General features: G+C 56.8%; 4 protein-coding genes across 4 annotated transcripts; 2 read left to right on the top strand and 2 right to left on the bottom strand.

Annotated features, from left to right (window-relative positions):
* The first annotated feature begins 281 nt into the window (after nucleotides 1-281).
* On the top strand, nucleotides 282-5992 carry GFUS (GDP-L-fucose synthase). The gene is made up of 11 exons (XM_059477937.1): nucleotides 282-364; nucleotides 1212-1361; nucleotides 2689-2803; nucleotides 3010-3138; nucleotides 3215-3288; nucleotides 3475-3608; nucleotides 3731-3795; nucleotides 3973-4039; nucleotides 4111-4190; nucleotides 4321-4420; nucleotides 5449-5992. The coding sequence occupies exons 2-11, from the start codon at nucleotides 1222-1224 to the stop codon at nucleotides 5502-5504; spliced, it is 960 nt and encodes a 319-aa protein (XP_059333920.1). The 5' UTR covers nucleotides 282-364; nucleotides 1212-1221; the 3' UTR covers nucleotides 5505-5992.
* LOC132076673 (uncharacterized) lies at nucleotides 5986-9361 on the bottom strand. The gene is made up of 11 exons (XM_059477924.1): nucleotides 9208-9361; nucleotides 8822-8930; nucleotides 8542-8626; nucleotides 8357-8464; nucleotides 8118-8267; nucleotides 7870-8040; nucleotides 7696-7795; nucleotides 6978-7057; nucleotides 6687-6796; nucleotides 6353-6423; nucleotides 5986-6243 (listed from the first exon to the last, which is right to left on the bottom strand). Exons 2-11 carry the CDS (start codon nucleotides 8909-8911, stop codon nucleotides 6117-6119), a joined length of 1092 nt encoding a protein of 363 aa, XP_059333907.1. The 5' UTR covers nucleotides 8912-8930; nucleotides 9208-9361; the 3' UTR covers nucleotides 5986-6116.
* A 180-nt stretch (nucleotides 9362-9541) lies between these two features.
* On the top strand, nucleotides 9542-14861 carry PYCR3 (pyrroline-5-carboxylate reductase 3). The gene is made up of 6 exons (XM_059474004.1): nucleotides 9542-9628; nucleotides 11076-11140; nucleotides 11399-11578; nucleotides 13468-13680; nucleotides 13771-13863; nucleotides 14524-14861. Exons 1-6 carry the CDS (start codon nucleotides 9547-9549, stop codon nucleotides 14704-14706), a joined length of 816 nt encoding a protein of 271 aa, XP_059329987.1. The 5' UTR covers nucleotides 9542-9546; the 3' UTR covers nucleotides 14707-14861.
* Nucleotides 14862-16018: 1157 nt separating this feature from the next.
* TIGD5 (tigger transposable element derived 5) lies at nucleotides 16019-18667 on the bottom strand. The gene has a single exon (XM_059473991.1). The coding sequence runs from the start codon at nucleotides 18659-18661 to the stop codon at nucleotides 17042-17044; it is 1620 nt and encodes a 539-aa protein (XP_059329974.1). The 5' UTR covers nucleotides 18662-18667; the 3' UTR covers nucleotides 16019-17041.
* Nucleotides 18668-19413: the final 746 nt, after the last annotated feature.

Raw genomic sequence — 19413 nt, 5'->3', positions numbered from 1 at the left:
CCCTCCTTTCCCCTGATGCCGGACATGGACTACATTTCCCGATGAGCCAAGCGGCAGCGCCCGGTGACGGTGGCGGAAGAAGCCGAGCTCAGCCGAACCCTGACCGGGCCGAGACGAGCGAAGCCGAATCCAGCCGAGCCCTTACAGAGCCGAGAGCAACCGAACCTAGACGAGTCCCCACGAAGCACCGCCGAGCAGCCCCGAGCATAGCCGAATACAGCCGAGCCTCCACCGAGCCGAGCCGCGCGAGGCCGAACACAGCCGAGCCCCTACCGACTCAACCCGAACCCACACCGAGCCGAGAGCAGCCGAACTTAACCGAGTAGAAGCGAGCGCACCCGAGTGGCCCCGAATCCAGCTGAGGGTGAGACGCGCCCCTCACCCCATTAAGGGACATTTGTGGGGACAGGAGCCCCCCAGACCGGTGGGGAGGAGAACCGGGGGGTCCCCAAAGTGGGGGGACAGGACGGCGGGGAGGGCAGGGGTGCGGGAGGTTGTGGGTTGAGAGAGGGGACGCGCTACGGGACGGGACGGGGTGAGGGGAGATGAGGGTGCAAGAGAGAGATTTGGGGTGCAGAGGAGGTGGGTGGGTTAGGATTGGGTTCAGAGCTGGGATTTGGGGTGCAGTGCTGGGGTTTGAGGGACAGGGGAGGCGTGGATGCAATCCTGGGTGCAGAGCTGGGATTTGGGGTGCAGGGAAGGTTTAGGTTGCAAACATAGGATCTGGGGCGCAGGGGGAAATTTGGGGTTCAGGGGGAGATCTTGTGTGCAGACCCGGGGTGCAGAGGGAGATTTGGGGTACAGAAAGAGATATGGGGTGCAGGTGGAGATTTGGGGTGCAGACACAAAACTCGGGGTTCAGGAGTAGATCTGGGATGCAGCCTCTCTGAAGTGCAGGGGGATATTTGGGGTGTGGGAGGCGATTTGGAGGTGCAGAAGGAGATTTGGGGCACACACCTGGGGGTGCAGGTGCCCCTCCCTTTCCAGAGGCTGAGCAGTGCCACGTGGCAGGGCTGGCCCTCACCCAGGTGGCCTCCAGCTGAGGAATTTCAGCCCTATCACAGCCAAACACGCCCATTTTTGCCCAGAAACGTAGAAATTTCCCCCCAAAACCCCGATCCCACCTGCATGGGGTGTGGGGGATGCTCGTGGGTGCCCACACCAGGGTGGTCCATGCCCGTGCTCGCGATCCCAGCTTGTCCTCCCTGCAGGGTTTTGGCCATGACGGAGGTGACCAAGCGCATCCTGGTGACGGGTGGCACCGGCCTGGTGGGCAGAGCCATCGAGAAGGTGGTGGCTGATGGAGAGGGGCAGCCGGATGAGGAGTGGATCTTTGTGTCCTCCCGGGACGCTGACTTGACGTGAGTTGGGGTTTTTTCTCCGGAAACCCTGGAATTTGCTCTATCAACCCCAAAAAAACCCCATACCTGGACTTCATTTTTCCTTGGAAACACCCCAGTCTGCTCTGGTGACCCTAAAATTTCCCATCTCAGGATTTTGTTTTTCCTTGGAAATGCCTCAATTTGCTTGATCCCACCAAATCCCAAATTTTCCCATTCCAGTGTTTGATTTTTCCTTGGAAACAACCCTGACAACCTTAACCCTGACAAACCCCAAAATTTCCCATTCCAGGATTTGGTTTTTCCTCCAAAAGACTCCAGTCTTCTCTGTTGACCTCAGTAAACCCCAAATTATCCCATCCCAGGATTGGGTTTTTCCTTGGAATCGCCCCAGTCTGCTCTGGTGACCCCAAAATTTCCCATCCCAGAACTTGGCTTTTCCTTGGAAATGCCTCAATTTGCTCTGCTAATTCCACCAAATCCCAAATTTTCCCATTCCAGTGCTTGATTTTTCCTTGGGCACACCCCAGTCTGCTCTGTTGACCCCACTGAATCCCAAATTTTCCCATCCCAGGATTGAGTTTTTCCCTCAGAGACACCCCAGTGAGCTCTGTCGACCCCACTGAATCCCAAATTTTCCCATTCAAGTGTTTGATTTTTCCTTGGAAACAACCAAATCTGCTCTCTTGGCCCTGACAAACCCCAAAAATTTCCCACCCCAGGATTTTGTTTTTCCTCCAAAAGACCCCAGTCTGCTCTGTTGACATCAGTAAACCCCAAATTTTCCCATCCCAGGATTGGGTTTTTCCTTGGAATTGCCCCAGTCTGCTCTGGAGACCCCAAAATTTCCCATCTCAGGATTTTGTTTTTCCTTGGAAATGCCTCAATTTGCTTGATCCCACCAAATCCCAAATTTTCCTATTCCAGTGTTTGATTTTTCCTTGGAAACAACCCAGTCTCCTCTGTTGAGCTCACTAAACCCCAAATTTTCCCATCCAAGGATTGGGGTTTTTCTTAGAATCACCCCAATCTGCTCTGGTGACCCCAAAAATTTCCTATCCCTAGATTTCCTTTTTCCTTTGAAACATCCCAGTCTACTCCATTGACCCAGCTGAATCACAAATTTTCCCATCCCAGGACTGGGTTTTTCCTTGGAATTGCTCCAATGTTCTTTGTTGACCTCACCCAATCCCAAATTTTCCCATCCCAAGATTAAGTTTTTCCTTAGAAACTCCCCAATCTGCCCCCACCACACCCCAACATTTCCTCTCCTAGGATTGGGTTTTTCCTTGCAAACGCCTCAATTTTCTCTGCTGACCCCAATGAATCCCAAAATTTCCCATTCCAGGAGCAGCTCCGAGACCAAAGCCCTGTTTGAGAGGCACAAGCCCACCCACGTCATCCACCTGGCTGCCATGGTCGGAGGCCTCTTCAAAAACATCCGCTCCAACCTGGATTTTTGGGTGAGCACCCTCGGAATTTGGCACTGTTGGGATGCCTGTGGGTGCTGCACTCCCTAAATTTGGATATGGGCACACAGGGATGTGGTTTGCTCTGCTACCAGTGCCAGACCAGAGCTCCAGTGGCTTCTGGAGTTATTAATGAGGTACTGGTGAAGGAATTTGGGGATCCCTGACCCCACGATCCTGATAAATGTCCCTTTTCCCAGAGGACAAACATCCACATCAATGACAACGTCCTGCACTCTGCCCACGAGTCGGGGGTGCAGAAGGTGGTCTCCTGCCTCTCCACCTGCATCTTCCCAGACAAGACCACCTATCCCATCGATGAGACCATGGTGAGAGTCCCCATTCCCACACAAAACCCAGGGAAAGTCCCTGCCCTGCTTAATTTGTCCACTCTGATATTCCCAGATCCACAACGGGCCACCTCACAGCTCCAACTTTGGATACTCCTACGCCAAGAGGATGATTGATGTCCAAAACAGGTGAGTTTGGGGACATGGGAGCAGCCATGGGATTTCAAGGCAAGGGGAATCCAGTGGGAATTCCAGGTGGAAATTGGGGAGATACCTGGGGCTCAGCAGGTGAAGGTGCTGCTGGCTGGGGTTTTTTGGGTGCTGGAGGAAGGGGCTTGAGAGCCCACCCACCATCCCTTCCCTGCTCTCATCCAGGGGTTATTCTGAGCAGCACGGCCGACGCTTCACTGCCGTCATTCCCACCAACATCTTCGGGCCACACGACAACTTCAACATCGAGGACGGCCACGTCCTGCCAGGGCTCATCCACAAGGTCTACCTGGCCAAACGTGAGGGTGGCAGGACTTCCAGGGATTTTTTCTGGGGAGAAATGAGGGGTTTTTTTCTTTCCCACCTGCTCTGCGGGGTGGTTGGAGGTGGCTCTGGTGGTCATGGCTCCTTCCTCCTGCAGAGTCCGGCTCTGCTCTGACCGTCTGGGGAACAGGCAAGCCCAGGAGGCAGTTCATCTATTCCCTGGTAGGTGTGTGTGGCCTTGGGAAGCAGGGAATGGGGCTGGAGCACCCACTGGCAGGACCCTGGAGGGGTCTGAACCCCCCTGGCTTGTCCTGGGACATTCCCAGAGTTGTATCCCCTTGGGATGGGAGGACTGGGGCACATCAGTGACCACTCCAAGAGTTGTCTGCTCTTCAACAGGACCTGGCCCGACTTTTCATTTGGGTGCTGCGGGAATACGATGAGGTGGAGCCAATCATTTTGTCAGGTAAGCCCTGGCTGCCCCCCAGGCGTCCCCTCTCCATGAGGGAACAGCCATGATCCTTCCCTTCTCCACAGTGGGAGAAGAAGATGAAGTCTCCATCCGGGAAGCAGCAGAGGCCATCGCGGAGGCCATGGAATTCAGGGGGGAGCTCGTTGTATCCTTCACAAAAGGCTAAGCCCCTGTTCCCACCAGCTCCCCTGGGAGATTCCATGATCCAGAGGATCCTTCCCACCAAGGGAGCAAAAGCAAGACGTGGTTTTCCTCCTTAACCCTTCCCATCCCAGTTTGACACCACCAAGTCCGATGGGCAGTTCAAGAAGACGGCCAGCAATGCCAAGCTCCGGCGGTACCTGCCCGAATTCCAGTTCACACCTTTCAGGAAAGGTGAGATGGGGGAGTCTCCAGGATACACCGGGGGTCCTACCCCGTGCCATCAGCCTTTGTGGCATCTAGGTGGTCCATCCTTTCTGAATGAGGAATGAGGGTGGTGAAACACTGGCATGTGCTGTCCAGGGGGTGGTGGTTTCTCTATCCCTAGAAATATCCAAGGTCAGGTTGGATGGGGCATGGAGCAACCTGGTCTCTTGGGAGGTGTCTCCTTGCATGATGGTTGGATGAGACGACCTAAAAAAAGTCCCTTCCAACCCAACCTATCCCATGATTCTCTGACCAAAAGCCATTCCCAGTCCCCCAAATGTCCCATAATTTTTTCACCAAAATCCATTCCCAATCCCAAAACTCGTTCCATGATTCTCTGACCAAAATCCCTTCCCAGTCCCCAAACCCATCCCATGATTCTCTGACCAAAATCCATTCCCAATCCTAAAACTTCTTCCATGATTCTCTGACCAAGATCCCTTCCCAGTCCCCAAAGCCATCCCATGATTCTCTGACCAAAATAAATTCCAAAATTCCAACCCAGTCCCCAAACCCATCCCATGATTCTCTGACCAAAATCCATTCCCATAATCCACTCCTAATCCTCAAACCCATCCCATGATTCTATGACCAAAATCCATTCCCATAATCCACTCCTAATCCTCAAACCCATCCCATGATTCTGTGACCAAAATCCATTCCCAGTCCCCAGACCCATCCCGTGATTCTCTGACCAAAACCCATTCCCAGTCCCAAAACCCATCTTGTGATTCTATGACCAAAATAAATTCCAAAACTCTATTCCCAATCCCCAAACCCATCCCATGATTTTCTGACCAAAATCAATTCCCAATCCCAGAACTTGTCCCATGATTCTCTGACCAAGATCCCTTCCCAGTCCCCAAACCCATCCCATGATTCTGTGACCAAGATCCCTTCCCAGTCCCCAAACCCATCCCGTGATTCTCTGACCAAAATCAATTCCCAAAATCCATTCCCAATCCCCAAACCCATCTCATCTTCTCCCTCCCCAGCCGTGAAGGAAACCTGTGCCTGGTTCAACGCCAACTATGCCAACGCCAGGAAGTGACGGCACCGGGACCGCCTGGCACCGGGATCATCCTCTTCAACTCAGGGTTGTCCTTTGCTGGGGCAGAGGACAGGGCTGGGGGGGTGACAGTGACATTTCCAAAGTAAAAATGGGAGCGCGGGGAGCAGCTCCCACATTCCTGCCCCACTGCTGGGAGCGGCGCAGGACGCCCAGGGCAGGGGGGAGGAAAGTTGGGGCATCCCAAAAAAATCCCAAATTGAGTGGTAGGAGCTAACTGGAGCCATCACCGTGGCTGTGTCCAAGGGAGTGGTGGCTCTGAGCTGTTAATGAGCTACATTAATTACCTGCAATTAGGTGTAATAAAGGGAAGGCAATCAGGAATCCAGGGCATGGAAATGGCAGCAGGGAATTTGCTGCTGCTCTTGGCACATGGAGATGATCCCACAGTCCCCTGTCTCAGGATAGGAATGGGAAAGACTCCAGCTGTAATTGTGGCATTTATTAAAATATATGCAAATAGCATAAAACTGGTGGGATAATGAACATCTGCCCTGTACCCATATCCAGTGGCATCCTTAGGGTCCATGTTCTCCACCAGGATCTGGAACAGCCATAAAAAGGGTTAAAACACCTCAGGGAGGGGGTAGAGGGTCAAAAACGGGGAGATGAATCCATGGTCGAGCTACTGCTGGTGGTGTGGATGTGGCAGAATTCCAGCCCTGGAATCGCTTTCTTCCGGCACCGCTGCCCAGCCCTGGTGAGGCCCTGGCACGGGGACCTACAGAGGAGACACGAATCAGCACCCCAGGAAGCCACCAGCACCTTGGTGTCCCCCTGAGGTGACACCAAGCCATGGAGAAGGGACATTCTGGGTAGTTGGTGCTCACATGTTGGCCCTTGGGCTGCAGGCTTTGGGCACCAGGAGCTTCCCAGCATCCATGACCGGCTCCGGTGTCACCTGGTTTGGGAAGAAGGGAGTTCCTGCAGATATCCCTTGTCCCCTGGGGTGCCTTGGCCATCCTTCAGGACACCCTCTTCCACCCCAAATTCCTCCCTTTATGTCATGTCCCCAGCCCTGTCTGTCTGCCCCATGCCGAGGTTCCACCACGGTGAGGACACCCCAGCCTTGGAGGACCTGACCCTCAGTGAGACCCAGGTGGTCCCCAAGAGCAGATTTTGGGGAACAACACCAACATGGGGACATCCCACCCAGCACCTTACCCCACACGAGCTCGGTGTTGTCCTCTGGCCATCGGGGTCAGGTGACACCTGCCCTGTGAATTTGGGAATGTCTCTGGCCACTTCTTGGGGCTGCTCCAGGTGTGAAGGCTCTGTAAGAACAAGTTAGGGGTGGAGATACCCTCCAAGGTGGAGGATGGGGACACTCTGGGGTGGTGGCACATGCCCTGGCAGAGCTTGGGGACACGGGGATTACACACATGTCCCACCCAGCACGAGATGGGGACATGTCAGGACTTTGGATCCTTGTCCCACAGCCACCACAGATCCCACCTTGTGGGCGCCTCTCATTTTGCAGGCAGCTCATCTCCATCCTGTCCAACTCCTCTTGCAGCAGCTCCATGTCGCATTCCCTGTGTGGGAAGAAGGAAAACTGGACTCCTGTCACCTTGGTGGCTTCAGTGTCACCACCACCATGGAGACATGAACCTCTCCAGCCTCTCCACACCCTTCTCTGAGTAGAAATAGGTCAAGGAGTTGGGAAGAGGTGCCCAAAATCCATAGGAAAGCCACCAGGATGTGTCCTGTCCTTCCCTGGAGACTTCTGCCAGATGGCTCCAGGATGGGATACCCAGGGATGTGACATTGACAGAAACAGGACATGGAGTTGGGATGAGATGCCCAAAACCTGTAAGAAAGCCATCCAAGATGTGTCCTGTCCTTCCCTGGAGACCTCTGCCAGATGTCTGCAGGGTGGAACACATCCAGGATGGGAAATTCATGATGAGGCACCAAGGATGGGACATCCAAGATGGAACATCTGAACAGAAATGGTGCAAGGAGTTGGGATGAGGTGTCCAAAAGCTACATATGTCCTATCTAAGGAAGCCACCAAGATGTGTCCTGTCCCTTCCTGAGAACTTGTGCCAGATGGCTCTAGGGTGGGAAATCCAGGATGGGAAATTCAGGATGAGGCACCAAGGATGGGACATCCAGGGTGGGACCCAGCAACTCCCAAGGTTTCCATGCCACCTCCTCTACCATCTCCTACCTCTCCGGGGTGGAGGTGAGCCGGTACCGAGCCTTTTCCCGGGGAATCACTGGCCGGATCCTTCCGGTACCACGGCAGCCGGATGCCAGCAGCCAGTGCCCTGTGGGACAACGAGAGGGTGGGAGAGGACAGAGATGCTGTGTCCCCAACCACTGTCCCCACACTTGTCCCCACCTGCTGCAGCCAGGACCAGGAGAGTGGAGATTGCTGGAATGCCGAGGGCGCTGGAAGCGAGGAAGAGGAGGAGAAAGATGGCCTGGAATGATGCTGGCACCAGTGGGAGAACCAGGAGCGTGAAGTATGAGCTGTGTGGGATGCAGGAGGAGGTGACACTTTGGCTCTGACCTGTGGGATGAGGAAGAAGAGCCTGGTGTTGGCATCCAGCAGCTCCCATCGATCCTCCAGCCCCCATTCCCGCTCACCATCCAGGTCAGGGATGGCTTTGAGGTGCTCCAGGTGCTTTTCCAGCCGGCTTTGTGCATCTTCCAAGGCTGTCAGCACCAGCTCCAGGCTCTGGTTGACCTTCTGCAGCTTCTCCATCACCTCCTGAAGGACCAGGATGCTCTCTGCATCTGTAAAAGATGGAAGCAGCAGTGGGATGAGCTGGGGAAGATGCACCCCAGTGTGAAAAACCCAGGAATGGGATTTGCTGTGTTCCCACCTGGTTGAGGATGAACATCCTGAGGTCTTTCCTGCTTCTGATGGAAGTTGGATGGGACAACCTGGTGTCCTCCCTGGAGCTCTGCAGCCCCACGGCTGCTCATATTCCCTGGGGTGGGAAAAGAGGTTGGATCAGTCCCAAAGTGGGATATGGGAATGTTGCAGCATCCCAACCTTCGCTCATACCCATCCGGTGGGCGATGTCCTGCACGAGCTGGGCCACAGGGATCTCATCCAGAGCTGACCTCATCCAGGTCTCCCAGAGCTCCTCCTGAGGTGAATATTTGGGAGGTGATGATGGGGAAATGCTGGTTTTCCCCATGGACACCCCAAATGCACCCCTGGGTGCTCCAGGTGTGACATCTCCTGGCATTTGGCTTCATCCCAGAACCGGCTGTCACCCGTGGTTGTCTTGAGGGGGATTTGTGGGGCGAACCCCAGCTCTGAGGGGGGGGGGGGTCCCCACCTTCTCTGGGTGGGCAGCGAGGCCCAGCCACCCCCAAAACCCAGCAGTGGCGCAGAGGAGCAGCACAGCCCAGGAGCTCTGGAGCAGCATGATGGGAATGGAGGGGGTCCTGTGGGGAAAAGAGAGTGGGGAAAACCCTCCATATTCATGTACAAATTACAGGAACCCTCTCCCAAAATTTCAGGGTCCCTCCCACCAGGGGAACCTCCGATAGTCCCAGGAATGCTGGTGGGTGTGGAGCACCCTGGAATGGGAAGCAGCTCCCACACCCACCGACAAATTAGGGGATCTGGGGACAAATTAGGGACCCCCTCAGAAAGTACCCCCACAAACCCGTGGATGCGGGCGGGTGGGGGAACCTGTGGGGCCAGGAGAGTGAGAAGCACCTCCCACATCCACGGACAACTTTGGGGACCTCCCTCACGGCCAAATTTAGTCCCCACCCCCGTGGTGGGGATCCCCTCGTGGCCCCAGGGCTGCCGGGGCTCCGCTGAGCGCTGCGGGGAAGGTTTGGAAAGGTTTTGGGAATGGTTTGGGAATTCCCTCCAGCACCCCCACGCGTGCACCTGCGCGAACCGCGTGGCGCCGGCGCCTGCGCAGTTTCCCCTCTTTACCCCGTTCACCCCGCCCCTTAACAGCGGATCCACCAATAGAAGAGCGGGGCGTGGCTGCCGGAGCTCAATCAGCGCGGGGGGTGTGGCTCTGGGGCGCGGCCTCACGCAGCGATGGAGGAGCCCGAGCTGTGGGTCGGGTTCGTGGGCGCCGGGCGCATGGCCGGGGGGCTCGTCCGGGGGCTGCTGCAGGCGGGTACGGCACGGGGGGCGGCCGGGACACACGGACAGGGGAGGGGACACGGCGACAGTCCCGGTCTGGCGCCTTCCCTGCGTGTCCTGTGACGCAGGGAAGTGTGAGGGGATATGGGGACATGGGGACAGCGCTGCTCCGGACGCTCCCTGCACTCCCTTCCCTGCTGTCCAGTGGAGGGACATGGGGACAGTCGCGTCCTGACCCGTTCCTAAAGTGTCAGCACGCCCCCAGGTCCCTGTGCTCCAGTGCAGGGATGTGGGGACAACCCTGTCCTGGCCCGTTCCTGAAGTGCCAGCCCGCCCCCGAGTCCCTGTGCTCCATTGGAGGGACACAGGGACAGCCCTGCCTTGGCCTATTCCCAAGGTCCCAGCCCTTCCCTAGGTCCCTGTGCTCTATTGGAGGGACACGGGGACAGCCGTGCCTTGGCCTATTCCCAAGGTCCCAGCCCTTCACCAGGTCCCTGTGCTCCATTGGAGGGACACGGGGACAGCCGTGCCTTGGCCTATTCCCAAGGTCCCAGCCCTTCACCAGGTCCCTGTGCTCTATTGGAGGGACACGGGGACAACCCTGTCTTGGCCTATTCCCAAGGTCCCAGCCCTTCACCAGGTCCCTGTGCTCTATTGGAGGGACACGGGGACAGCCGTGCCTTGGCCTATTCCCAAGGTCCCAGCCCTTCACCAGGTCCCTGTGCTCCATTGGAGGAACACGGGGACAACCCTGTCTTGGCTTATTCCAAACGTCCCAGCCCTTCCCCGGGTTCCTGTCCTACACTGGAAGTACATGGGGACAGCCCATTCCTGCCACTCTTCCCCTGGGGACTGTGCTCTTCCCTGGTGTCCCTGTCCCACAGATCAGTATGGGAACAGCCCTGTCCTATCCCAGTCCCCCAGGGCCCCTGTTCCCCAGATCATTTTGGGGACATTGGGGACAGCCCTGTCTATCCCTGTCCCCAGGGTCCCTGTCCCTCAGATCAGTGTGGGGACATGGGGACAGCCCTGTCCTATCCCAGTCCCCGTTCCCCAGATCAATGTGGGGACATTGGGACGCCCTGTCCTATCCCTGTCCCCCAGATCAGTGTGGGGACATTAGGACAGCCCTGTCCTGCCTCTCCCTGACATCCCTGTCCCACAGATTAGTGTGGGGACATGGGGACAGCCCTGTCCCACAATGAGAGCACAGCCCTGTCCCTGCTGCCCGTGTGTCCCAGATTGTCCCTGTCCTATAGCACAGTGTGGGGACAGCCCTGCCCATTAGGGCCACCTCCGTTGTCACTGTACCCTGACACGACTGGTGCCAGCCCCCTTTGCTCCATGTCCCCCTTTTGGGATCCTCCTGGGATTGTAGGAATCACATCCCGGTGGGAATTGGGGTGTCTGGGCTGTGCTGGGGTGTCCCCCCAACCCTGGGGCCACCCTGGCCGCTCACCCCATGCCCTGTGTCCCCCCAGGGAAGGTTCCAGCCAGCAACGTCCTGGCCAGCGCTCCCTCGGACAGAAACCTGGGCGCTTGGCGGGTGAGTGGGGCCCAGGGGGTGGGAGATTTTGGGGTGTCCCTCACTGTGGGCTCAGAGCACCCTTTTCCCCCACACTCAGGAGGGGTTTGGCTCATCCTTCCCAGATCTGGGTGAGATCCAGGCAGAGCCTCGGTGGCTTTGTGACCAGAGCAGGTCCTCAGGCTGTGTGCAGGACTCTGGACATGTCATTACCGTGGGGATGCTGGTTTTGGGATGCTGGTTTTGGGGGTGCTGATCCCTCTCCCTGTCCCTGGGCAGGAGCTGGGCTGCAGGACCACGCACTGCAACCTGGAAGTGATGTACAGGAGCACCCTGGTCTTCCTGGCCACCAAACCCCACATCCTGCCAGGTGTCCTGGAGGAGATCCGTCCTGCTGTGGGGCCCCAGCACATCGTGGTGTCACTGGTGGCTGGTGTCACCATCCAGACACTGCAGCGGGTGAGACTCCTCCTTCTCCCTTTCCTTTTCTCCTTCTCTCCTGCTTCTCCTTTTCTCCTTCTCCTCCTCTCCTTTTGCTTCTGTTTTCCCTTCCTCTCCTCCTTTTTCTCTCCTTCTCCTCCTCCTCTCCTTTCTTTTTCCTCTTCCTCCTTCTCCTCTTCCTTCTCCTCTTCCTTTTCCTCCTCATCCACCTCCTCCTTCTCTTCTTTTTCCTTGTCCTCATCCTGGTTCTCCTTCTCCTCCTCCTTCTCCTTCTTCCCCTTCTCCTCTCCTTTTGCTTCTTTTTTCCCTTCCTCTCCTCCTTCTTCTCTCCTTCTCCTCCTCCTCTCCTTTTTTCTTCCTCCTTCTCCTCCTCCTTTTCTCCTCATCCACCTCCTCATCCTTCTCTCCTCTTTTTTCCTTGTCCTCATCCCGGTTCCCCTTCTCCTTCTCCCCTTCTCCTTCCCCCTTCTCCTTCTCTTCTCCTTCTCCTCCTCCTCCTCTCCTTTTGCTTCTGTTTTCCTTTCTTCTCCTCCTTCTTCTCTCCTCCTCATCTCTCCTCCTTTTTCCTTGTCCTTTCTTTTTCCTCTTCCGCCTTCTTTTCCTCCTCATCCATCTCCTCCTCTTTCTCTCCTCTTTTCCTTGTCCTTATCCTTGTCCTTCTCCTTCTCCCTCTCCCCCTTCTCCTCTCCTTTTGCTTCTGTTTCCCCTTCCTCTCCTTCTTCTCTCCTTCTCCTCCTCCTCTCCTTTTTTCTTCCTCTTCCTCCTCTCCTCCTCCTTTTCTCCTCATCCACCTCCCCCTTCTCTCCTCCTTTTTCCTTGTCCTCATCCTGGTTCTCCTTCTCCCCTTCTCCTTCTCCTTCTCCCCTCCTTTTGCGTCTGTTTCCCTTCTTCTCCTCCTTCTCTCCTCCTCCTCCTCCTCCTCCTCCTCTCCTTTCTTTTTCCTATTCCTCCTTCTCCTCCTCTTCCTCCTCATCCACCTCCTCATCCTTCTCTCTTCCTTTTTCCTTGTCCTCATCCTGGTCCTCCTTCTCCTTCTCCTTCTCCTTCTCCTTCTCCTTCTCCTTCTCCTTCTCCTTCTCCTTCTCCTTCTCCTTCTCCTTCTCCTTCTCCTCCTCTCCTTTTTTTCCCTTGTTTTCCCTTCTCCTCCTTCTTCTCTCCTTCTCCTCCTCTCCTTTCTTTTTCCTCTTCTTCCTTCTCCTCCTTTTCCTCCTCATCCACCTCCTCCTCCTTCTCTCCTTTTCCCTTGCCCACCTCCTTCTCCCCTTCTCCTTCTGTCCTTCTCTCCTTCTCCTTCTTCTCCCCTTCTCCTTCTCCATCTCCTCCTCCTATCTATCTTCCTTATTTTTCATCTCTCATTCTCCTCTTCCTCCTTTCCTCCTCCTCCTCTCTGTTCTCCTCCATTTGCACTCAGGCCCATGCAGGACACACCTCTGTGGCCTTGTCCCTTCCCAGCTGCCCTTCCAGCTCCTTCTCTCCTTCTCCTTCTCTCCTTCTCTCCTTCTCCTTCTCCTTCTCTCCTTCTCCTTCTTCTCCTTCTCCTTCTCCTTCTCCTTCTCCTTCTCCTTCTCCTTCTCCTTCTCCTTCTCCTTCTCCTTCTCCTTCTCCTTCTCCTTCTCCTTCTCCTCTTTCTCCTTCTCCTCCTCCTCCTCCTTCCTCCTTTCCTTTCTCTCTGCCTTATTTTTCATCTCTCATTCTCCTCTTCCTCCTTTCCTCCTCCTCTCCTTTCTCCTCCATTTGCACCCAGGCCCACACAGGACACACCTCTGTGGCCTTGTCCCCTCCCAGCTGCCCTTCCCGTGCTCCTCGCTTCTCCGCCAGCCTGATGGGTGACACGTCCTGGTGTCTCCGGACACCTTTGGGTACTCCCCATGGCTGGCACCCCTTCTCCCATCCCCGTCTTTTCCCAGCTCCTCCCTCCCGGGACCAAAGTGCTGCGGATCATGCCCAACCTGCCCTGCGTGGTGCAGGCAGGGGCCATGGTCTTTTCCCGGGGCAGCAACGCGGGTGATGAGGAAGCCGCGCTCCTCCAGAGCCTCCTGTCCTCCTGCGGCCTCTGCGAGGAGGTCCCCGAGTCCTACATCGACATCCACACCGGGCTCAGCGGCAGTGGCGTGGCCTACGTAAGCCAGAGGGACAGGGGATGCTGTCCTGGGATTTGGGGTGTCCTCTCCTTGCTCCAGGCTCACCCCTGGATGCTCCTCTCTTCCCAGGTTTACCTGTTTGCCGAGGCGCTGGCCGAGGGCGCGGTGAAGATGGGAATGCCGGGCGCCTTGGCCAGCAGGATCGCGGCGCAGACGCTGCTGGTGAGTCCTTGGAACACATCGGCATTTCCCCTTTCCCTCCTCCCCCTAGGCTCCATTCCTCCCTTGGGATGAGGGAGGAAGTGCTGGAAGCCGCTCTGCCTCAGTTTCCCCTCTTGGAAGTAAAAACCAGAAGGACAAAGGGCATGGCAGTGGGACAGTCCCTCACTGTGGGGGTGTTGGGATGGTGATGCCATCTGTAGCCATGATATTTTCTGAAAAATCCTTTCCTGAGGATTTTTCCTCCTGAGAAGCTGAGAGGCCTCAGGAACAAAATGTAAACATTGATTATCTGCCGCTGTGGAATGCAACAGGTGCATCTGTGATTGGTCTCATGTGGTTGTTTCTAATTAATGGCCAATCACAGTCAGCTGGCTTGGACTCTCTGTTTGAGACACAAACCTTTATTATTCATTCATTCTTTTTCTATTCTTAGCTAGCCTTCTGATGAAATTCTTTCTTCTATTCTTTCAATATAGTTATAATATAATATATATGATAAAATAATAATAAATCAGTCAAGCCTTCTGAAACATGGAGTCACATCCTCATCTCTTCCCTCATCCTCAGACCCCTGTGAACACCATCACAGCCATCCAACCGTGCAAAGGGGAATTTGGCAAGTCCCTAATCTGACCTTTTTGGTGTCCTGGTGTCCCGTAGGGCGCAGCCAAGATGCTGCTGGAGACGGGGGAGCACCCGGCCAAGCTGCGGGGGGACGTCTGCACGCCCGGGGGCACCACGATCCACGCCCTGCACCAGCTGGAGAAGGGAGCGCTCCGGGCCACCGTCATGGATGCCGTGGAGGTGGCCACCAAACGGGCCTGTGACATGGCCAAGGACTAATGGACAAGCCCCTTCTGGGACAGGAGGGGTGATGGAGACCAAAGCGAGCTCCTCTGAGGAGCAGGGGGATCCTGAGATCTTCGGGAGAACGTGGGTGAGGGTGGGAGGTGTTGTGGGCACGTGTTACCTCTGCGGGGCTGGAACCAAATAAACGTGGCCAGAGCAATGGGGTGTGTGGCTTTTTGTGGTCCCTGTGGCCCTGGGAGGCCACCACGGGGTCACTTCCATGGGGAGGTGACATCCATGGTTTCCATGCTCACTGGTGACGGTGCTGGCACCAAGGATGAAGCTGATGTGGGATGTGCAGCACTGGGGAGAGACTTTTGGGAATGAAGTGTTCCCAATTTAACCCTTCTGGAGCTGGGAGAATGGCTGCACCCCTGTGGTCAGAGCCACATCCACAAGGATGCTGCCTACATTCCAGAACTATGGGCAAGAGCTCAACCAGCCAAAAAATCTGCACCATGATCCCTCCCTGGCACCAGGGAACGGGATGGAAACCCTGATCTGCTCCCATCTCCAGGAATTTCGAAGGGGTAAAAACTCAAACTTGCCCATCAGGAGAGGATCTGAGCCTTTTCCATGAACTAATTAAGCTCAGCTTGCCTCTGATGCAATTAGAGATGATTTGGCAACTGCTTTGAGGATGAAAATGTATTTTCTGGGCAAAACATCACTGGTGGAACATCTGCATGCTGAGCCCTGACTTTGGATAAGGGCCTGGAATGCCAGAACACAGGGAATGGCTTCCCCCCGCCAGAGGAGAGGGTTGGATGGGATATTGGGAAGGAATTCCTCCCTGGGAAGGTGGTGAGGGGCTGGGATGGAATTCCCAGAGAAGCTGTGGCCGCCCCATCCCTGGAAGTGTCCAAGGCCAGGCTGGACTGAGCTTGGACCAGCCTGGGACAGTGAAAGGTGTCCCTGACCACAGCAGAGGTTTGGAATTTGATGGCCTTGCAGGTCCCTTCCCACCCAAACCATTCCATAATTTTATATTCTCACCCCCCCAAACCAGTTCAAACACCTCCAGCCCAGCACCTTCTGCTGATCTTTGCAGCATTTTTGTCACACAACTGAAAGTTTTTTTCATTCACAAATTCCTGTTTGAAATGAGCCACGTCCCAAGCTCCAGAATCTTTTTGTGCAGTGATTTTGGTGTAAAAGATGATAAACAGAAATGTGATTTTACATGATTACACCCCATTGGCATTGAGAAGGCCACACTGAGAGGACACAACCCCATGAAGATCACCCTGGTGCCACCCCAAATCCTTCTGGGATGGCTCCGCATGACAGTTCACAGACAACAACCTCCATGTGGGAATAAAAATCCATTTAATTTCCATAAACTCTGCAGCAAGGAGACAAAGAACCAACAAGTAAAGACCCCAACCTGCCTGCTGGCATGGGGCACAGCAGCACTGAGGAGTTAATTTCATTTCCCTCTTCCAGTAATTCAGCTAAACACCCTAAAATTTCATCCAAATCAGGTCAGGAGCTGCTAAATTCCCATCAGATGCCTCCAATATTCCAAGGCAGTGCCAGGAGCCCAACCTCAACTCACCCAGATGTGTCCTCCAGCCCCGGCCACCCCACAAACCCCATGAGGACACCTCAACCCCCATCCCTGGAGCCTTCAGCTCCACGAGGATGCTTGGATGATGGCACCTGGATCAGCAGGTCTCTGTGGTCCAGGTGTTCCCAGCTGTGATGGGAATGATGGAGGTGCCTCTTTTTTGTGGATGCCACCTAAGAGTCCCTTTCCCAATCCAGTGCCTGAAGGAAATTGCCTTAAACCAGGCCCAAACCATCCTGGTGTAACAGGATTCTGTTTTGGCAGTGGGAAGGGCGTCACCAGCCTCTTCCAAGGTGGAATGTTTCCCCTGCAGCACCTCAGGAGAGGCCCACGTCCAGCTGGCTGTGCACACCTCAACCCTGCTCTGGGATTTGGGGATTTTTCAGTTAACATCCCCCATGGACACTGAGCAGGTCCTTCCTTCACTCCTTCTCCCCATGGAATTGGGGGAACTGGGCAATTTTAGGGGGCATCCACCCCCCTTCTGGCAGTGCCACTGACCAAGGGCCACAAGGGACATAAAAAATAGCACCTCCTAAATATATTTAGGTAAGGAACAACCCTGGAATTCGAGCTGTTGCACAAAAATCCCCTGAATTGTGACCCACAGGCATCTGGGCTTCCTGATCCCCAGGGAATCCCGGTCACAGAGGAGCGGATGGCACCTCCACCACCATCCCCCTGGGACAACCGGGGTGTCCCCAGCTCTGTGGACAACCAGGGGTGGTTGGTAGCCAAAAACTGGCAGCTGTCCCTGCCCTAGGATTGGGGGCTGCGGCCGCGTCGCAGCCGCTGGGCCATGGAGATGAGGGAGCGGAGCTGCACCAGCCTCAGCGGCCCCACCTCCCGCGGGTCCTGTCCCTCCAGCCAGCGCAGCGCCGTCTCCAGACCCTGGATGGCTTCCCCAGCCGTGGGCAGCAAAGGATCTCCTCCTTCCCCACACCTTCTGCCACCAGCTGCTTCCTCCTCATCATCCTCCTCGGCGCCTTCCTCCTCGCCACCATCGTCCTCCTCCGCACCCGGAGCTACATCATCCAAGTGCAACCAGTCGGACACTTCCTCGGGAGCCAAGCATTTGAAAGCCAAGGCGGCCAGGTGGGTCAGGTCACTGAAGACCTTGCTGTCCCCTCCGCCTTCGTCCCCTCCGGGGGTGTCCCCGTGCTCTTCCTCGCCGGGCTGGGGCTCGAAGGCGGCGCGCAGCCCCAGCAGCCAGCACTTCTCGATGGATCCTGGCGGGATGAGATCCCAGGAGAGCCCAGCCAGGTACAACATGTCCTTGAGGAGGAAGGAGCGCACGAAATCCGCGGGGCTGCCGGGGCCGCCGCAGGACACGGCCAAGCGCAGCAATTCCCGCTTGTAGAGCTGCTTGAAGGCCGACACCACCCCTTGCTCCAGCGGCGCCGGGATTCGGCCTCCTGCTCCGGCCAAACCGCTCCCTGAGGGACTCTTGGAGAGGAACAGAGCACGGATGGATCCATCCGGAGTCTGGAGCGGCGGAGAATCCTCAGTTCCCCCTCCAGAGCGGGACGGAGCGGAGCTGAGCAGCAGCACGGCCTTCTGCTGCAGGCAGCTCCGCCTCAGGTACCGCTTCACGCCCGGCACGAAGTCCTCAAAGAACCAAGCCCTCAGAAGCGCCGGCGCCAGCCGGGCCTCGGGGCTGTAGCGGTAGCAAGCCGGGAATTTCTCCTGGTTGTGATGCCGGAGGCTGGCGGGATCGCGGAGACCCCCGACCACCAAAGGCTTGAGTTTGTGGGAGCCGGTCAAGTTGGCGGCCAGCAGCACCGTGACGCGCTCACCGCGGGCCGGACGCCTCGCCGTGATTCCAGAACCGGGAAGAAGCTTCCAGAAGAGCCTGGTGATGTTGGCGTTGTAGATCTGCTCGTCCCCGTAGCCGCCGGCATCGGGCAGGACCTCGGCGCGGGTGGCCGGGGCGCGCTCGGGCTCGGCGGGGAGGCCGCCCTCGCCGTAGATGCGCTGGCTGGAGATGCCGTGGCGCTTCTGCCAGCGCCAGAACCAGCCGTGGCTCGCCTTGAAGGTGCACTCAGGCCCGTAGATCTGCCGGGCGAAGGCTTCCGCTTGTGCTTGGATGAGGGGTCCGGAGAGCGGCACGCCGTGCTGGCGCAGGGCGAGGAACCAGGCGTAGACGGCGCGGTCGATCTCCTCCTCGTTTGCCAAGCGCATCTTCTTGCGCTGGGTGCCCACCTCGCCGCCGAGCTGCTCCAGGAACCAGCGGAGCTTCGCCTCGTCCTTCAGCCAACCCCGGAGAGTGCCCCCCGGCACCCCGAAAGCGCGGCACACCGACGCCTGGCGCTCGCCTTTCTTCACCCTCTCGATGGCTTGCAGCTTGTCCTTGATGGAGTAGGCGCGGCGAAGCGACATCTTCACCGACACCCCCCCGGGTGATGCGCTACTGCCTCCACCTCCTCCTCCTGCCCGCCGCCCTCCCGCCATTCCCCCGCCCTCCTCCGGCTCCCCCCCGGGCATGCAGCGACGCCCGCATCCATGGGAATGGGGGGCGCGTTATAACCGGGGAGGAATGCGGGGATGGGATGGGGGGGGCGCGGCGGCGCCTTTGTCTCCGCTCCGGTCCCCCGCATGCGCGCACCCCACCACAGCCACTAAGTTGCGTCGCTACCCCTCCCCCTTTTCCTCGGCAAGTTGGATTCTTCCTCCTATTTCCACCAGTGCCTGTGGGTTGTACCACTTTGCCAAAATAGGGGAGAGCGCCACTCCGCTGCCCCCTCCCCTCACGTCGCTTTCCCCCTTGAGTGTTCCACTTGGCTTTCACGGGAGGGAGAAGAAGTGCGCGGAGGGAGACAACGCACCGCACGCACAGCGCGGGGACTCCTCCGCCCCGTAACGCCCCCCATAAAATATAGGGGATCATTCTAGGGGAGGCAGGGATGTAGTGTGGGAAGCAGTGAGGTGGCGCATCCCCGTTTTCGCAGAGTGGTACAACCCATGGGCGCTAGCGGAGGTACGAGGACGAATCCAACATGGCAAGGAAAAGGGGGGGCGGCGCGTCCTAATAGGTACAGAGGGGTGGTTCGCGCATCTCGCTTCCTCCCCACCGTGATGTTCCACATGTCTCTTTTATCGTGGGGGGGACAAGCCCGGCTCTGTGCGTGTCA

This window comes from Ammospiza nelsoni, chromosome 1 (genome assembly GCF_027579445.1).
Source record: "Ammospiza nelsoni isolate bAmmNel1 chromosome 1, bAmmNel1.pri, whole genome shotgun sequence".
NCBI classification, from domain to species: Eukaryota; Metazoa; Chordata; class Aves; order Passeriformes; family Passerellidae; genus Ammospiza; species Ammospiza nelsoni.
The sequence above is the reverse complement of the archived record's forward strand: the minus strand, read 5'-3'. Positions and strand labels throughout refer to the sequence as shown.